Here is a 19,980-nt window from a genome sequence, read left to right on the forward strand (position 1 = left end):
TGCTGGCGGCTTGGCTCTAGAGTCATGCTCCTGTCCTGGAGTCAGACCTCAGTCCTCCTCCTACACTCCAGGGCTGCCTCCAGGGACGGTCCTCGGGTTCACGTGACACCCTCCTGTCCACCTCCACCTTGCTCACCCAACACTCTGGCTTCCTCCACCCACAGGTCCTGCATCCTTTCCCAAGTGCAGCCCTGGATGGGTCCAGGAGATCTGGCAGAGGCAGAAAGACACGCCCAGGCCCTGTCTGCTCCCAGCTCTCCACTGCTCCTGCCTCCTGCCTGTGAACAGACATGGGTGCCGTCATCACCTTTTGTTTTTTTGTTTTGTTTTGTTTTCTGAGACAGGGTCTCGCTCTGTCACCCAGGCTGGAGTACAGTGGCACGATCTCGGCTCACTGCAACCTCCACCTCCCGGGTTCAAGCTATACTCCTGCCTCAGCCTCCAGAGGAGCTGGGATTACAGGTGCCTGCCACCATGCCTGGCTGATTTTTGTATTTCTAGTAGAGATGAGGTTTCACCAAGTTGGCCAGGCTGGTCTTGAACTCTTGACCTCAGGCGATCTGCTTGCCTCAGCCTCTCAAAGTGCTGGGATTAGAGGTGTGAGCCTCCGCGCCTGGCTCACCTTTAAATCTTCTTGCTGGAAGATAGGTAGATTAGCTACATTTTGCAGGCAAACTTGAGGCTCAGAGAAGGTGAGGTGATTAGGCTAGTATCACCCAATGAGGACGCAAGTGACTTAAACCCTGGACTGTCTGACCCTAATGTCTCCAACTCTCACCTGGGGGATGGCAAAGGACCCCCTCAGGCCCCTGCCATGTCTACTCCTCCTGCCTGGCATTGTGGTTGTGTCCCTCCCATGGCTTCCTTGCGTGCACAGTAAAGCCCAGCTCCATACCCAGCAGCCTTCCTTCCTGCAGCCACCCGGCTCTGGTTCCCTGCTGCTCTAGGTTCCTTCCAGCCTCCCGGCCTTTGTCCCTGACATACCCTCTGCGGGGAGCCATCCCTCTGGGCTCTCTCTGCTGAAATCTACCCACCCTTCAGGTCTCAGCTAAATACCCCAACCCCAGGGAAGCCCTCCCTGACCCCCACACCAGGGCAGGCCCCCTTCTGTGTTCTCATCTCCCCATGCACTTTTTAAAAACAAAAACAAACACAATGTATTTTATGGTAAAATATATATAATACAAAATTTACCATTTTAAATGTACAGTTCAATGGTATTAAATACATTCATAATGTGTGACCATCCAGCTCCAAAACTCTTTTTATCCTGCAAAACTGCAACCCTGTACCCATTAAATAGTAACTCCCCATTCCCTCCTTTCTCAGCCTGGCGCCCTTTCCCTGGCACCCACCATCCTACCTTCCATCTCTGTTCTGACTACCCCAGGAACCTCATACAAGTGGAATCAGACAGTGCTTATCCTTTGAGACTGGCTTCTTTCACTTGGCATCATGTCCTCCAGGCTCATCCATGTTGTAGGATGTCAGAATTTCCCTCCTTTTAAGGCGTATCCCTGTTGTGTGTATGTACTCTGTGTGTGCACTTCTGCATCACCATGTGTCACTGTGCGTCATGTCTGGCTGGTCACTGTTGGTCTCTGCCATAGCCCGTGAGCTCCAGGAGACAGGCCCGTACCACTAATGCCCCCGCACAGAGAACGCTGCCTGGAACGCAGAAGGGGCTCACCGTGGATTTGTGGAGTGAGTGAATGAATGAATGGTGAGTGAGGGAATGCTCTGGATGTTTCCTTTGCTGTCACTCTGCCCAGCTAGCTTGGGCAAATTCATCCTCAACGGTGACTGCCAGGCCTCACTTCAGCTCAGGTCCACACTCATCCAGCCCCAGGCCATGTGTGCATCCAGGCTGTGGGCCGTCCCAGGTTCATGTCTGAGCCTGAACTCGCCACCTTGCTCCAGTTGTGCTTCTCCCCTGGGCCCTAGCTTTCCAAGTCCAGGAGCCCAGACATTATCTTGGGCTTCCCCACCTTGCCCCCCACATCCAACCAGTTACCATGCCTGGCCTGACCAGTTTACCTCCTGAGTGTCTGTCCCCAGCACTCCCTTCCTATAACCTCTATCCTTGCCTAATGTCAATGGCCTTGACCTCCTCTTCTGCCACCCACCTTCCTAGCTGTCAGACAGATTTCACGAAGCATGAATCAGGTCACACACCTCCCCTGCTCAAAGCCCTTTGCTGATCATCCAGGGACCCTGGCAGAATCTACTCCCTCCAACTGGTGTTCTAGGCCCCCACACTGTGGCCTCCGCTGACTCCGACGGCATCGCTATAGGACCAGCGCCTTGTGCTCTGTGCTGGCCACGTGGACCTCCGAATGTGCCAGGCCTCACTTGGATTTGCAATGTGCCATTCCTGCTGCTAAGAAGACAGGTCTCGGTGGAAGCGAGCACCTCCTCCAGGAAACCTCCCTGACCCCAGGCTTAGCAGGTGCCCCTTGACATTTCTAGAGTGCCCGTATACTCCACTATGTCCTCAGCAGGATGGTGAGCTCCTGTGGCAGGGGCTGGGCTCTCTTATTCATCCCTGTGTCTCCTGTACCTGGAACAGGGCCTGCACACAGCAGGTGCTCAACACTGAATTCAACTCCTACTTCCCAGTCAGAGAATACAATGGAGGGGGCACACCAGAGGGAGTTCACGGATCTAAGTTCAGGGTCAGGGTTGCCACGGGGACGTGGAAGAACAGTGGGGTAGGGACACCTGCCCTGGGGTAGCCTGGCCCCTCTGCATTCTCTCCTGCCCAGGCGAAGGCTTCCTCCTTCTCTGGGATGGCCATGTTGGGGGCTCTCCATGGAAAGGCGATGGGTGCCAGGGACACGGCTCTCTGGCCTCAGTCCCTTGTCTATGAAAGGGGTTTGCTCACACCCATCTGACAGACTCCTAGGCTCAGAAAGGCTGTTCTCAGGGGAGTGGGCCCCGAGCCCCACCTGCATCAGGGTGCGCAGCGACTCCACATACGACTGCTCTGTGTCCAGCAGGGTCATGGCCACGTGCTTCCGCATGTCCTGTGGGGACAGGAGCAGAGGGTAAACAGGGGTCTTGTTGCCCCCAGACCCCATCACCTGTAGCCATGTGGTGCCCAGAGAACCCGTCCACTCCCTCTTCCTGCCCTCCTGCCCCTTCCCTCCTGCCACCCAGGGCTCCCAGCTATTCCCCTGAGGCTCCCGCAGGCCCTCCACTCTGCCAGTTGCTCAGCTGCTCCCCCGGCCCCCTACTTACACCTCAAACATGTGGCCTCATACAGTTAGGCCCTCACTCCTCCGCCGCTGCCACATCCACCCACTTCTTGGCTCCTCTGCCAGGCTATTGAAAAAGGTTCTTTAAAAAAATCAATAACCTTTCACATTCGCAAAGAACAATGACTCCAGGCCAGCACTCACTCCAGTTGCCAACTCTGAAGACCCCACCTTCAGGCTCAGCGCTATGGGGACATGCCCACCGGGCTGGGCTGCCCAGCATCCCTAAGAGTAGACACCATCACCCTGCTATAGAGGAAGACACTGTGGACCAGAGAGGGGAAGTCAGTGCTGAAGGTCACACAGCTGGGCAGTATCAGGACTCAGCCAGTCTCAGACAAGGCTGGATCCCAATTCTGTCATTTAAAAATGTTAACTAAGCCCTCCTATGCGCTAGGCACTGTTCTAAGCATGACATATTATTCAATAATCCCGGCCACCCTGTGAGGTAGATGTTATTATTCTCTTCATGTTAGGGAGGGGAAAAAGGAAACCCAGACACCGATGCCTCCATCCTATGGATCTGATGACCTGAATTACTGAGTTCCCAAGGGGTCATACAGTCTCTGTACTCACACCCCCAGGCACAGGGTGCTCATCCCTGTCTGGGGGGCCTTCTTTGTGTTCAGCCCCTGGGACTGAACTTACCTGCTGCTCCTCTCCACCAGTCCCTACACCTCTACCCCCACATCCCTAACTCCAGGAAGCCTTCCCAGATAGCACCAGCCCCAACAACTTCCCTTCTCTGGCAGAGACTCCACTCTAAGCCCTAGACCCCTAGACTCCTGACCCCTCTAAGGCCCCAGAGTGATCCTGGGCAAGGCCCCTAACTCCTCTAGGCTCCAGATCTCTGGGTTCTTCTCCTCTCTCCACTCCCCTCCTAAGTCTCGGCTTGGCCTGAGCACCTGGGACCCTACCTCGGGCTCCTGCCATCAAGGCCTGCTGGTTCGAGCAGGTGCTGTGCAGATGGCAATGCCAGGGTGTCCATGTCTGTGGCATCCCTCCAGCCTCCACCTCTAGTCCCTCAGGGTAGGGACTCAACCAGTGGGGCTGTGCTATTCACTGCTATGCCCAGGGCCCATGTCTTAGTGGACCTGAGTCCAGGCCTGTCCAGCCTGCCTGACCCAGCCACTGCTCCCCCTCTGCTTGTGGCACACCCACTTCAGATCCCTCGCCCACTGACCAGGGACTCAGGGGCAAGACCTGTCCCCAGTGTCCTATAATGAAGCACACTCAGAAAAGTGAGCTCCCATGCTAGGAACTCAGTGGTGGGGGTGTGAAGGACATCCCTTGGGGCAGGGAAGAAGGGGGGCTGGCTCTCCCCATCCTTGCCAGCCCACCATTGCCAGCCCTGGGCTCTGATAGGTGGGAGGGCACCTCAGAGCCTCCGGAAACAGCAGACCAGAGCCTCAGAGCCTCTGGAGACAAGCAGACCATCTATCCTTGGTACTCCTGTGACCTCTAAAAAACCAGGGCAGCTTCCAGAAGGAGGCAGTGGGAGCAAGGCTCACTGTATGATGGAGAGCTTGGGAGAGTGTGGGGGGCCAGGAAGGCCTCCCGAGGACAGGCCCAGATGCTTAATCCTGCCCTACCCCACTCCAGGGACATCTCAGCACCCCACAGACATGGCCTTGGTTCAGCCTCACACTCAGCTCTGTGACACAGGTGTTCCCATTTCCACTGCACAGGTGAAGGGCCACGTCAGAGAGGTGACATGACTTGTCCAAGATCACACAGCCAGTGAGTGGCAAAGCAAGGACCAGAGTCTCTTCAGCCACCCCATGACTCTCAGGGCTCCAGTCCCTGGAGTTCTCGCCCAGACTAACTGGGCAGCCACAGGCCACAGGTCCCCAGCACTGCCCTTACTGGCTGTGTGACTGTGGTGTCACCTAACGGTGGCTGTGTGACTGTGGTGTCACCTAATGGCCCTGTTTCCACATTCTCTTCCATGAAATGGAGAAAATAACCCCTCTCTCCCATCACCATGAAGGCAAAGGTGGCAGTGAGCGGAGCAGCTCTGTCCATCACCGTGAAGGCAAAGGCGGCAGTGAGTGGAGCAGCTCCGTCCACACACAGCAGGTCACCAGTGTCCACCCTTCCTCCCCCTCAGTGAGACAGCATGGGGACTCCCTGACAGCAGGGCCAGGCCAGGCGCGGTCCTGGCCTCTCAGCCACCCTCCCCCGCCCACACACGGCCCCATCAGGCCCAGCGGGCACCACGATGGTCATGGTCAGGGAGGCTTCCTGAGAGGCAGGGCTGGCGCTGGGCCTGATGCCAGGAGGCTGGGGTGACACGGGGAGGCTGACGCTGCAATGCCCGCCTCTCCCAGCCTCCTCCCTGCGGCAGAGCACAGTGGCCTGTCACTCAGCTGTCAGGTAAAGACACGGAAAACAAGGCCAGTTCCCTGTCACTGCGCGAGCAGCCCTCCACACGTGCCCAGACACGGGTGTAGTGTGCGGGGGTTGCAGGGGTGGACAGGGGAGGCAGGAGGCAGACAGCGCAGCTGTCAGCCTGAACAGCAGACCCACCTGTTCTGGGCGGGACAGCCCTGCAGGCCCAGCCTTCCCACAGCGCCCCTCATCCCTCACCAGCCCCATCCCCAGACCTTTGCTACACCAGGCACTGTGGGCACTGGGGGATACAGCAGGAAGCCAGAGGGGGCCACTCCTGGGATGACTGGGGCATCACAACCCAAAGACTAAAACCCTGATGGGCACAGTGTGAAGACAGACACGCACACAGAGACGCCATAAAGGCAAGCCGCCCCACACAGAAATAAAAAACACAGCCAGGTCACGCTGCTGAGAACCAGGCCCGCCAGCCCAGAGACTTGAGGTTGTGGAGAGACACAGCACAGCACGGGGAGGGGACAGAACTACAGCCCCCAATGGGGCCGGGAGCATGGCAAGAGTCCAGACCCTGAGATACACAAAGACCGGGAAACAGCCCCCTCCCCTGGCACACCTAGCGAGAACGGGAACGCTGCTGTTCCCACCGCAGCATGACTCCTCCAAGGACCAGCAGGCCCAGCGGCAGGGGGAGGATGGCAGTGGGGGAGCAAAACTGACTCTACCTTCCAGCACACACATACACCGGGGCCACTTCAAGCCTAAGAGGGGGGCTGGGAAAACCTCTCCTTCCTGAGCCTGTGGAACCAGGATACCACTGGTGACAGCCTCGGCTTCTACAGGCACCCATTCTGCAAGCCGAGTGCCACCAGGCCTTGACCCTCAGCACCCTGCCAGCCACACAACCGCCTGCCAGGGTTTCTCACCCTCAATCTCCCGGTCTCCATCCCCGGTCACAGAGAGCCCCTGCGCCCCATGCCTCCCCTCCTCCCACCGTCTCCTGGGTTGGCTCCTGGGTCGGCTGAGTTCTAGGCCATGGCCCAGGTCCCTGGCTGCCCCTTCCCCTGCCCGTACCTGGGCCTCCCCAGGCTCCTCGGCGTCAGTGCTGCTGCCCCCGGTGGGCTCCCCGGAGGCGGCGGCTGGGCCCAGATCGCGCATGTCTTCCAGCGCGATGGTGAACTGGGCCAGGGTCTTCACCATCTGCAGCATGCGGCGGCGGGGGCGGGGGCGGGGTCGGCGCAGAGTCGGGGCCCCTTCCCACTCTCGCTCCCTAGGGCCTCAGCTCGGCCGCGGCGGCAGTTGCAGTGGCGGTCGCGGTGGTCAGTTCCAGCGTCGATCTGAGCGCGGCTGCCGGGCCGGCGGCGGCGCTGTTGCCTCCGCGCTGGGAGTGCGCCCGGCGAGCCAGGCGCGCGCGGCGCCGCTGTGGGGAGGAGGGTCCCCGCCCTCTCCGCGCCGCCCCATCTCCCCCAGCACGCTTTGGGCTGCCCTCGCACCCGCCCCTTCCCCCACACAGCGGCGTCCGCTCACGGACCCATCCCCCGCCCCAGGACACACGTCGGCGCACACCCGTGGACAAAGGCAGCGACATGTACTTTCCGTCCACACCTGTACCCAGCGCGGGCACACGCTGAACGCAGCTTCCCACCGAGGAGCCACGGAGCATGACACACACTGGGGCACGAACACACCTACACGGAACAGGCCACGTTCATGGAAACCTGCCTCAGGCCTGGACCCGTATGCACAAGGGGGTCAGGCCAAGTGCACCCACATCAACACAGTCCCTTACAGACCTTAACCTTGACACACACGAACATGATCCATCCTTGTGCCCAGACAAGTGCTTTTGTGTTTACATAACTATTGTCAGGCAGAAACAGGCACATGTGTCCAGGCTTGGACATTTAGAGATGTGCACACATACACATCCCTCGTCTTCCACCCAAGGGAGGAGCTCTTGGGCCTGAAGGAGGGCAGTTATCACTCAAAGGACCCACCTTGAATCATCCCTACCCCTGCCCCGACCCAGCTTGTCCTGTACCTGGGACCATCTTGGAGGGTTCCAGTCCTGTCCCTGTCCATCCCCCCCACCCCTAGACTGTGCTCCTATCCCTAGACAGTGCACCCCTAGACTGTCTCCAAGCAGGATCCTCACAAGCTGCTGCTTCAAAGCCCAGAGTGACGGCAGAACCTATCCCAGACTGAATCTGGACTGAGGGGTGGGGGCGACCAACCTGCTTTTGCACCAGCTCCCACCTCGCAAGATGTGGGGGTTCTGAAGCACCCTGCAGCTGTGCCTCAGCCCTGGCCGACTTCATGCCTTTTGGTGTGCTGCGCGCTCCCACACTCACCAAGCCTCCAGCTGACTCCCTCTCCCAAACCTGCTTTCCCCTGAGTTTCCTGCACAGTAGACATCCTGACCCCATCGATCAAGCCAGGCCCATCTGTCCACGCCTCTCATCTCCTTGCTCAGTGTGCTCCAGCCACTTCTGTTTTAACTTCCAGAAATTGACCATGCTCTCTCCTGCCTCAGGGTCTTGGCCCATGCCTTTTCCCTCTCCTCCTAATGCTTTTTCTTTTCCTTTAAGACCAGTTTCAGGCGGGTGCCGTGGCTCACACCTGTAATCCCAGCACTTTCGGAGGCTGAGACGGGCACATCACCTGAGGCTGGGAGTTCAAGACCAGCCTGACCAATATGGAGAAACCCCATTTCTATTTTTAAAAAAATTACAAAATTAGCCGGGTGTGGTGGTGCATGCCTGTAATCCCAGCTACTCGGGAGGCTGAGGCAGGAGAATAGCTTGAACCCAGGAGACAGAGGTTGAGGTGAGCTGAGGTTGCAGTGAACTGAGATCATGACATTGCACTCCAGCCTAGGCAACAAGAGCGAAACTCCGTCTCAAAAAGAAAAAAGACCAGGTTTAGTGCAAATGACACCTCCTCAGGGAAGCCCTCCCTGATCCTCAGATTAGGTCATGTGCATCTAATTTCTGCTCTTAAAGGCTCTCATTTTTCCTCACCTTAACCATGTATTGCAGTTCGTAAATATACATTTAAGCAATTACTAGATTGAGGCCCGTCTCCTCCCAGGAGACTATAGGCTTCCTGAGGGCAGCGTCCTTGTCCCTTTTGTAAGCCAGGGCACTGTGTACACAGTACAGGCTGGCTTAAACAACAAGCCCCCAATAGCTCTTCCTCCTCCCTTCTCCCCACATGCCCAGCAGTTACTGACTGAGAGGCAGACCAGCCTGAACAGCTCTCTGTCTCTTACCCTCCCAGCTGGATGGATTGTGGGCTTCTCTGTGGATGGAGCCTGCTCCTCCTTTTCCTCCTCCCGGGGCTGGGCATGCAAGGGGTCTGGAACAGCCAGACCAATTGAGTGGTGGCTTGAAAGGGAGGATGGACAGGCCTATGATCCAGTCCAGACATCCAGGTCCCACAGCACATGCAGAGTGGTGGTGTGAAGGCCCCATCCCTGGCTCATTGCTTGGTCACTGAGGATACCTAACCCACATCTGGTTTTCTCTCAGGGCACCTCGTCCCCCATCTGACCCTCTCAAGCTACACGACCCTGGGCATCAGCTTCCTCTGAGTGGCTGAGAGGCAGTGTGTGGCTCAGAATTTAGAGAGGTGCATCCATTTCCTCACTAGCTTCAGTGGGATGGGCCCTGAAGAGATCAGTCCACCCTTGTTGGCCTCCAGGAGCTCCCAGACAACACAGGGCTTTTCTCATAGGGCTCAGCAGAGGGAGTCACTGCTACTTGAGGGAAAGGTTTTCAGGGAGAGCTTCCTGAAGGAGGCATGGCATGAACAAGGTCCTGAGGTCAAGAGATCCACAGGCATATGGGTGCCCAGAAGGCAGAGTCCACTGACAGGCCCTACCCCCAAGAAGGGGGCGGGACTTGGTGCCAAAGGCACTGCTTGCTGCTGCTACTTCATTAAGGATGGCTAATTAGATCCAAGCCTGTTGTCTTGGCAATGGAGTGGGGCTGGTAGGTCGGGGAGATGAAAGGAAGCAAAGAGAAGGAACAGGAGCACATCGGTCAGTCGCTGAGGCAGGGTTTCCGGGGAGGGCCCCATAACAGCCCAGGCATCAGAGCCCTTCAGGATGAGGTCAGCTGGGGTGGGGGCTGAGAGCACCAGGCGGGCCATGGTACCCCTATGCTGGTTGGTTCTGCTGTTGTTCCTCTGAGCTCCTGTTCTGAGTGTTGATTTTATTTTCCTTTGGGGTATGTGCAGTTGTATAGAATGAGTATGGCTCAGAAGAGTTTCTGTAAGTGTACAAGGTGCTTGGTGAAGGCCTACCCAGCCCTCCTCTCCATACCCCACACCCCACCATAAACACGATCTTCTCCCATGAAAGAGCCACACTCTCACCTGCTTCTTAGTCAGGGAAGGCAAGACAGAGAGGGGAAAAAGGGCTCTGCTCTACAAGAGTACCACCCCACTCCAGGAGAGGCAGGCTGGGGGTCCCAGCTCTGTGGGACCACCTTTCTACAGCCTTGGGGAGCACCTAACCCTCCCTACTTCTGCCCAATCTGCTGACAACTTCCCCATCTCTGAGGAAATCCTAATACCCTGACTACCCGCCTCTGGACACACCACCCAGTCTGAGCCCAGCCACACCTCCTGCATCTGGGCACTGTCCAGCTGGGGGCCACCTGGTCCTCCAGCTGGTGCTGGACCAAATGGGACCAATGATGAGAAAGGCTAGACATAGGGATGAACAAACAAATAGACAGATAACCGGTAATGACTGAATAAATGAAAGGATGAAGGGATGGAATCCTGACAGATGAATAAATAATAAATTAATGGATGAACAGATCAATGACAGTCATGAATACATGAATGAATGCACAGATACATGGCTTAATGGATGAGTAATCAATTGCATTTTTATTTTATTCATTAGTTGATTAGTTCAATAAATACTTATAGAGCACCTACTAGATGCCAAGCACTATGCTGGGAATTTAAATGTAAGGAAAGAGGTCTGTGCCCTACTGGGCACCAAAGTCTACACAGGAAGACAGGAACTGAGAAACAAATGGCAAACATGATGCAGGTGGTGAAGGAGAAATGCCGGTTCTGGGACAGCAGGCCTCATCAGGCTCCTGGGGGTGGAGGCACAACCCTATTAAATCTTTGTCAAGAGAGTGCCTGGGCCCCAGAGCTGCCCAAACTGGAACACTGGGAAGCCCATAATCTCAGAATTGCCACACCACTAATGCTGTTTGGACAATTCTCAGGGGCCAGGCACCCCACCATCGCTTTACACATCCTGGCTCCTTTAATCCCCATAGCAGCCTCACATCAATAACTCTATTATTATTACTCTCCCTTCTTACAAACTAGGAAACTGAGGCTCAGAGAAGTCACCTGGCTGGTAACAGGTAGAACCCAGTTCTACCAGCCACCTCTACGGCCCAGGCTCCTAAACTCCATCCTCTCCCCAGTGGGGAGAGCCCCACTCCACCTCCCCTGGCCTGGTGCACACAGCTGGGCTCCCCCGACCCCCACCTCCCTGGTGCAGTGGTTGCCTTTCTTCAGCCTCCTTTGTTCCAAGATAGTGACTATGAACAGATTCTCCTGAAGGTTTAGGTGGTAAACAAAATGCCATCCACAGGCAATGCTAGACAAAGAAGGTCCTCTTCCCTGGGAACTCGGCCCTGGCGAATGGCCCAGACAGACTGTCTGATGCTCCTGACCCCACCAGAGTCCACAAGCATAGGGTTGGTACGGGATGTTCCCAACCTAATAGGCTATCCATTTCCCTGACAGCCGTTGCCTTCCTCAGGTGCTTAGTTCATCAAGGAGATGAAAGTTCCAAAAGAGGGACTTTTTGGTGTAGAGAGATTAAGAGCTCCCTGGAGCCAGAGAGCTCAAGCCCAAATCCTAGCTCGGCCACTTACTGGTGAAGTGACCTTGGGCAAGACACTTCACTTCTTAGGGCCTCAGTCTCTCCATCTGTTCCTGTTTGAGGACTCCGTCGTCTTCTTCCCATCCTCCTACCTTCTCTCCTCTCCTCCCTTCCCCCTGCCTCCCCCTGGTCAGGTCCTGTTCCCTAGAAACCCTCCCCTCTGGAAGGAGGAGCCTCTCAAGGCTCCACAGAGTTCCCAGGCCTCCCAGGCAGCTAGAAGGGAAGTGTCCAAGCCACAGGGCTCCCTGGGGACTGGCTGCTCAGGGTGGGCTCCATAATTCTGGGGAATGTGCTTTGGGAATGGGAAGGAGAGCTCCTTAGAGCCTCAGGATCTTCCTGCTATGGGGACACTGCCCTGCTTAGGTGGGTCTGTGTATGCAACTAGGGTGGGATTACGAGTGACACGATCTGTGTCCTCTCTGTGTGGACTCCTCTGTGTGTCTGTGTACACTCCTGTTGGGGTCTTCTGTGGACATGTGACTGCACAACTGGTGAGGGTGATGGTACATAGGGTTCAATAGCAGAGACGGAAAGTGAAGGGGTCACTTCAATAATAATAAAAAATAGCTGGGCATGGTAGTTCATGCCTGTAATCCCAGCACTTTGGGAGGCTGAAGCAGGAGAATCACTTGATCCCAGGAGTTCGAGACCAGCCTGGACAACACAGGGAGCCTGATCTCTACAAAAAATACAAAAAATAGCCAGACCTGGTGGCACGCACCTGTGGTCCCAGCTACTCGGGAGGCTGAAATAGGAGGATCACTTGAGCCCTGGGATGCTAAGGCTGCAAAGAACTGTTTTCCTCATCATCATCTCCGGTGGGTGTGGTAGATTGTGTATTTTGAAGATAGCTATCATCTCACATGCTTTTTTTTTTTTTTTCTTGAGAAAGGGTTTCACTCTGTCACCCAGGCTGGAGTGTAGTGGTGTGACAGCTCACTGCAACCTCAAACTCCTGGGCTCAAGCGATCCTCCTGCCTCAGCATCCTGAGTGGTGGGGGTACAGGCATGCACCACCATGCCCAGCTAATTTAAAAAGATTTTTTAGAGTTTAAGTCTTGCTATGTTACCCAACCTAGTCTCGCACTCCTGGGCTCAAGCAATCTTCCTGCCTCAGCCTCCCAAAGTGCTGGGATTATAGGCGTGAGCCACTGCGCCTGACTCGCATGCTCTTCTTACAATGTGGTATTGACTCTTCCCACAGAGTGAGGAGGTCCAGGTCCCCTCCCTTTGAAGCTGGGTAGAGCTTTGTGACTACCTTGACCACAGAGCACAGCAGAAATGATACTATGTGACATCCAAAGCTAGGTCATAAAAATGCCATGTGCTTCCATCTTGCTCTCTTGGCTTACTCATTCTTGAAACACAGCCTCCACGTTGTGGGGAAGCCCAGACCACATGCAGGGGCCATGTGTAGGTATGCCAGCTGACAGGCCAGATGAGGTCCAGCCAAATGTCAGCATTCATCACCAATCTGTGAGTGAGGAAGACTTCAATTCCAGCCCAGCACTATCTGACCACACAGTGAGAAGTGCCTAGCTGAGGAAACTGAGGATCAGGGAGGTGGAGGAGCCATGGTCACACAGGCAGTGAGTGGAAGAGATGGACTGTGAACCCAGAGTCCTTCATATGCTGACAGGAGAAATGAAGGAAGGGGATGATTTCTGCACAGGCTAGATGTCATCTATTGCCCCAGAGGGGTCCAGCTGGGACTCCAACCTTATCACTCCTTCCAGAAACTGTCCCCGCTGGCTGATAGGAGGATGGAGGTGGTAGCCCTCACTCCTTATGCTAGGACTCAGGCCCGACTTCTAGCTGCTGAACCTTGCTGGTGCACTCTTAGCCCAGAAGGGACTCCCCCTACCCACTGCGCTCCCAGCCCCCTCCTAGACCTCTGGGAATGAGGCGTGCTCGCTGTATCCTTGGTGGGAGCTCATGTCTACAGCTGGCTAATGTTTAGTGAGGTGCTGTTTCTCATGTATTATCTCATTTAGTCCTCACACCAGTCCTCTGAGTTACGTATTCCTGTTATGGCCATTTTACAGACGAGGAAACAAAGGCTCCAGGAAGCGAAGCAACTTGCCTCAGGTTATGAAGTCAGGATGTGGCAAAGCTGGGATTTGACCCCAAGTAACTGACATATCAGAGAAGCTGAGTGACCCCACCAGGGTCACAAGGCGCATTAACAAGGAGTCAAGCCAAGTCCAGAGCACCTTGAATAAGGAAGTGGGAGGCTGTATTCTCTTCCATGGATGGCTGGGAGTTAGATGGAAATAGGACGGTCTCAATGTCTGCTCCCTGCTTTCCACAACCAGAAGATCCATAAAAGCAGAGTCCAGGTCTCTTGACATACAGTAGGGGCACAATACTTATCTATTGACTGTCTTGCTTTGCAACTTTAGCCAAATTCCTCTCCACTCTGGGATTCAGTTTCTCCCTCTGGGCAAAAATGGGGGAGGAGGGAAGGTGCAGATGGATTCTAAATTCCCCACCAGGCTTCCTGGCAGAGGTGGTGGGGCTGAGGTCCTGCTCAGAGGTGGAGGATGGACAGCTTGACCCTCCCTGATTTCAGGCTTCAGGATTAAGCCTATGGCTCCAGTGAGGAAGCTGAAGACCCAAGAACTGCACTTCCACCAGAGACCCATAGGTGACAGCAGAGGTCCACATGGCAGGGGCTGTGGTGCATGTGGTTTGAATTTAACTCGTTTTTTTTTTTTTTTTTTTTTTTTTTAATGTGGGTTTTTTTCCCTTTCTTTCTTCTCTGAGATCTGCCTCCCTCCCTCCCAATTTCAAGAAGATACAGCTGGACCTTCCAGGCTGGGAAGGAAAAGTTTCTTAACATGGATAATAGCGGGAAGCAGGAGGTGGGGCTTCAGGGGTAGATGGATAGACAGACCCCCAATATATGTGAAAAACATCTTAGGAGCTCAGAAGCTCTAAATGCAATCATCCTCTTAGCCCAAGAGGCTGGGACTGTCACCCCCATTTTACAGGCAGAGAAACCAGAACCCAGATCTTCTGGGTCCCACATCTGAGTGTGAAGGTGGGGGAGGTTGCCCTGCCCTTGGCAGTCGAGGAGGACCCCACTGGGAATCCCATGAGGCCTTAGGGTAGGTAGGACTTGCTAAATCTGGCAACTCCTGCTTTAGGGCTCCCAGGAAATGCACCCACCTTCCCCTATGCACACTTCTGCCTACATACGGACCTGGCCTGTGGTCACAGCCCTGGCTTAAAACCTGTGAATGAGATGACCTCCAGGGGCCCTCCTCTCCCAGCTCTAAAAGTTATTTCATTCAAAATGTCTAAACCTGGCTCAGCACTGGACCAGTGCTCAGGGAATCAGGCCCGTGTGGCCCAGCACCACCACCGTTCAGCCTCTGATTCCCGACCTGCACAGAGCACTGGAAAGCAGGGCTCCCTTCCCTCTCCTCCACCCAATTCCCCAGCCTGCAAGGGAGGCTGGGATCGTGGGAACGGAAGTTATCCAGGGTCTGTTTCCAGCCCCTCTTGTTCCCTCCCTCCCTCAGACCCAGGAGCAGGGGGAAGGGCTGCAGTTGTGTGTTGTCAGTGGGATGGGGTGTCCTGCCTCTGGCGCAGAAGATGACTCACTGGGCTGTGGGCCAGGCACCCTGGGAAAGGCCAGGCCAGGCCAGCCTCAGCTGGAGCCCCAAGGAGCTGAGGCAGGAAGGAGGGGGCCAGGGCCTGCCTCGGCTGAAGATAAATCCTGGGGGCTCTTGAAGCCCCACAGCCAAAAGAGGCTGTCTTCCCCACTTACCACAGTGCCACCAGAGACCTAGGGAAGCCTGAGGTGCAATCAGCCCCCAGCAGCCTACACATGTGACCTCCCAGCCTCTCCTCTAGCCAGGCTGGTCTCTTCACCACTGTCTACCCCCAGCCTCCTCCCCACTTCTCCACCTTTGTGTAGACTGCTCCTCTGCCTGGGCTGCCCTCCTTGCTCTTGGTCCTGTTTAAACACCATCTAACTTTTACGTTCTGCCTCTTCCCGGAAGTTAATCTTTTAAGTCCTCCACCCTCCATGACCTATCCCTGCTATAGACCAAGGGCACTGACCAAACTGCCTGGTGCTAATTCCCTAATCAGCAGCCTCCTTTTTGGCATATTGAAAGACCTACTATGTGCCAGACTTGCACTCAGGCAAGCTGCCCAGGTACTAAGGGACATACAACAAAGTCTGTGAGCTCCAAAATGGAGGGCGCACTTCTGCCTTGTTCCAGCAGCCTACAACAGAGGCTGGCCCACAGTAAGTACTCAGTTCACATTTGTGAATTTGTGGATGAATGAAAGCAAGTATCAGTGTAATGACTGTGCACTGATTAGTTTAGAATATCCATGTTCAATCCTCTCTTGAAGGAGGGAGGCACAGAAGGGACCATTTCTATGCATTTGATATATGAGCACTGAGTCTCAAAGAGGAAATGTCTCATGATCCCCAGGGTGGCAGACAGTCAGCTGAGCTAGAATCAGACCAGAGACCAGGCCTCTGGAGCTCTTCCACTGTAGCTTGTCCAGATAGGCCCAACCAGCTGGGTTGCACTGTGGCCCCTACCTCCCCTACTCCCACCCTGTTCCAGGACCCAGGTGACATTCTGCGGGGAGAGTAAGTTCCACCCATCAGTCAGTCACTCCAGCCCTGACCCTGGGGACCCTGGCATAACCCAGAGCCAAGGGAAGCCCCCTCCCATCACACCAGGCAAGCATAGGGTGGTCAGGATGCCCAGGGGCAGTGATCATGCCCCTTCAACGATCCCTCCACCCTAGCCTCTGGAAGAAGTGGTCTCTGCCTCTGGCTGACCAACAGCAGCTTGGGCTTTTAGGCCTTACTGAATTTATCCACCAATGGTGACCAGCCCTAATGCCTGGACAGCCATAGTCACACGTGTGTGTGTGTATGTGTGCACGCTTGTGTGCGTGTGTGTGCGCGCGCGCATGTGCAGTGATTAAGATTCACAGCTGAAGGTCAGACTGAGCCAAACCCAGGGCATACTCTCCTGAGGCCCAGGACAAGGCCACCACTGCCAGGAAGTTTTTCTGGTAGCACAGACCTGCCCATTCCCCTTCCTCTGAACTTCTGGAGTTTTGGCCTTCAAAACTCAGAGTCTTTCTAGTCTTGTGATTATTGGCAATAAGTGGCACCACCCAGTACCTCAGAGTTTACAAAACACTTCCAGGGCCTAATTTCATGAGCTCTTCTGTGGGTAGAGCAAGGCTCAGTGAGAAGCCATGCGTGCTCGGGTTCTCAAGACAAAGAGGTTGGTGGGACCGGGGCTCAAATCTCAGTGCCGGCACTGATCTGCTGTGGGACTGTGAGCAAGTTATACAACCTGGCTGGGCCTGAGGACAGGAAGAGAGCAAAAGCATAAACCAGGAGGAGAAGATCTCCTGAGGGATTCTTCTGTGCTGCTTACTAAGTGCTCTGCAGGTATTATTTTAACCTCCCAATAAGCCTCCTGGGTAGGCCCTATTATTACCCCGTTATACAGAAGAAGATGATGAGGCATAGTTAAGTACCTTGCTCATAAGTTAAGTACCTTGCTCAAGGTCTCTCAAGCGGATGGAATTCCCGCCCCCAGGGACCCCAGAAAGAAGAGGTGTGGGGTTATCTAGGAACCAGGAGAGAGGAGCACCTTCTAGCCTAATGGAGTGACACCGGGAGCGGCCCAGGCTCCCAGCATGAGGAGGACGCCCACTCGACCTTTTCCACAGCAGGGAAAACTGGTGGCAACCTCAAAGTCCAACCAAAGGAAGGCCCAGAGATTCATGTACTTACTGAAATCTTTGAAATGCTATGGAGAAGTGTTCGGGTGTAACATCAAATGAAAGAAGCAAGAAGCACACATTCTGCACCATCTCAATGTTATTTAAAATACACACACACACACACACACACACACACACACACACGGAGAAAATACACCAGAACATTAACATTAACAGTGGGCAGAGGCCCTGGACAAAGGTGGGTAGAGGGGTAGAGCCAGAGACCACTCTCCACTGATGGCTTCCCGACCTCCAGGAAGACCACATCTGTGCCTTAGTTTCCCCATCTATAAAGTAGAGAACATAGAGGGTTTCTCACAGTGCCCGGAACAAAGCATGAGTTCAACAAATATTGGCTGTTTTAAATAACCAGAATCTTGGAGGGCAGGTCCCCTCAGGGGTCAGCGGTTGGCTGAAGCACCTCCTCCCACAGCAGGCCTCCCTGGCAGCCCTCGCTGGCATATCTGCAGGGCTGAGGAGCTCCCCCTCCCATGGTGCCGTGGTAGCTCCTTCCACTATGGGCATGTCTGCTTGAGAGAAAGCCAAGCTGGGCTGGACCCCTCAGTCTCTGGGTGGCCTTAGAATTGGACAGCAGTGACCTTAGGAAGAATTTTCCTCCATCTCCCATTCAAAAATCCTTTGGGCTCTGATGCTTCTGTAGGGTGATTTTCCAGGTGAGGGTTGGGAGAGGTTTTCCGGGTGTCTCTCTTGTCCCCAGCCCAAGTGACCACCTCTATCCCTCTCTCTCTCTGGGACAACAGAGTAGCATTTGTTGGCAGCACTTTGTGCCTTTTCCATTTTCTCCTTTGGAAAACAAATGAGAAGCCAGCTGAGTCTGACCTCCTCCCCATCGCCCCCCCCCCACAACCCTCCAGGCCCCCAGGGGCAGGAGGCCCTCTCTGCCTCCTCCCTAGACAACAGGCCTGGTGGAGAACCCCAGAGGAGGGGCCCTGTGAGCTGGCTGTTGCCATGGCAATGGCAGCCCTGGAATTTGACCGCTGGGGCCCAGGAGTGGGGGTGGGGAGCTAGTATAGGCTATGCTGGGGGCAGGGAGAAGGGTCCAGGGGCCCAGAAAAGCGAAGAAAAGCAACGCAGGGCAGGGGTCCAGGGTCCCCTCCATGGCCTCAGTTTCTCCATCTGTAAAAGAGGGTGAGAGAGGCATGGGCCTTAAGATCTCTCTTTCTACCTCTAATCCAAATCGAGACATGGATAAGGGCTAGGGGTATGGGACCCAGCCAGGACAAGGCCAGATGCTCCCTTTGATGGACAGGGACCCCAGGGAACAGGGACTCAATCCAAGGGTCACACAAGTCCAGGGTAGTGGCAGGACTAGGTTCTGGGGTATGTGGTCTGTCCACTCTGGCTTCCCTATTTTGCTAAAGGAGAGGATAAGGGTGCCTGCCTCATGGTAGGGAGAAGAGGATCCCCAAGAATGGTAATAGCTGGGCCCACAGTGCTGAGACAGCAGATAATGTGCCCACCCTCAGAAACCCCTGGTCTTTCTGGATCCAGAGGGCTGGCAGAGGGCCTGCCCCCACCCCGCCTGCTGTGCCAGGCTATAGCGGGTATTTTTAAATGTGTGTCTGCCCCTCTCCACCTTCCTGCCTGCCCTCTCCAGGAACACAGTGAATTCTGCTGCCAGCCCTCCATCCACTTGGGCCAAGCCTGAGTGGGCGCTAGCTCCAAGGTCTTACTCTCTGCCTCCACCTCCAGGACAGCCAGGGCAATGGCCAGGGCCTCCTCCAGCTATGATACTCTAGGCTCAGAGAGGGGATGGGGCTTGCCCAAAGTCACACAGTACAGACAAGGACTTTGGGAATGTTGTGCCACCTTCCAGAGCCCAGCAAGATCTCTGGGGCCACTCCAGGCTCTTCTGTTCATCCCTCTGCCACTGCCCCTCTACAGTCACAGCCTCAATCCCCTCAGCTGACCTTCACACCCACCCTAGAAAGATACTCCAATTCTGACCAAGTAATTCCTCACCTTAAAACCAACCATCCGGAAAAAAACAGAGTTGCAGCCATAACTCACATTACACACCAGGATAAATTCCAAACCGATCAAGGATTTAAATGTAAAACAAAAAAAGAAAACTGCAAATACCAGGGAAAAAATATGAGATAATTGCTTTATAACCTTGCAGTGGGAAAGGCCTTTCTAACTACGACTCCAAATCCAGAAGCAATAAAATAAAAGCGTGGTAAAGTAGAACACACAACAAAACCTTCTGCATGGTAAAAATATAAACAAAGTCAAAAGTCAAGTGACAAATCAGGAAAAAAATATTTGCAACTCATATGCCAGACAAAGAACTAACTTCCCGAATATTTAAAAGGTTCCTAGAAACCGATAAAAACAAAAGGCCAACAACCTAACAGAAAAATAGACAAAGGATATGAACCACTCACAGAAACAGGAATCCATATGTCTCTTGAAGATAGAAAAAGATGCTCAACCTTACTCATTATAAGATAAATACAAATTAAAATACACTATCAGACCTATCAGATTGGGAGAATATCCAAAGGTCTGAGTTGGTGAGACTGTGGGGAAATGGGCCTCTTACCTACTGCTGATGGCAGACCCCCATGGACAGGAGCAAAATGAGAATCACATTTACCCTCTATCCCAGCACTCCTAAGAAATGACCTACAAACAAGCTTGTTCACTGCA

The 19,980-nt window shown here is 54.6% G+C and overlaps 1 protein-coding gene across 1 annotated transcript in view; it reads right to left on the bottom strand.

Moving 5' to 3' along the window:
* ARHGEF17 (Rho guanine nucleotide exchange factor 17) overlaps positions 1-19,980 on the bottom strand; it is a 60,894-nt gene that overhangs the window by 19,317 nt on the left and 21,597 nt on the right. The window contains exon 2 of the mRNA XM_017894459.1: positions 2,949-3,026. Coding sequence (XP_017749948.1) covers positions 2,949-3,026 — 78 coding nt within the window. The remainder of the gene's footprint in view (positions 1-2,948; positions 3,027-19,980) is intronic.

The sequence above is a fragment of the Rhinopithecus bieti genome, unplaced genomic scaffold (assembly GCF_001698545.2).
Source record: "Rhinopithecus bieti isolate Rb0 unplaced genomic scaffold, ASM169854v2 scaffold_21412, whole genome shotgun sequence".
Classification (NCBI taxonomy): Eukaryota; Metazoa; Chordata; class Mammalia; order Primates; family Cercopithecidae; genus Rhinopithecus; species Rhinopithecus bieti.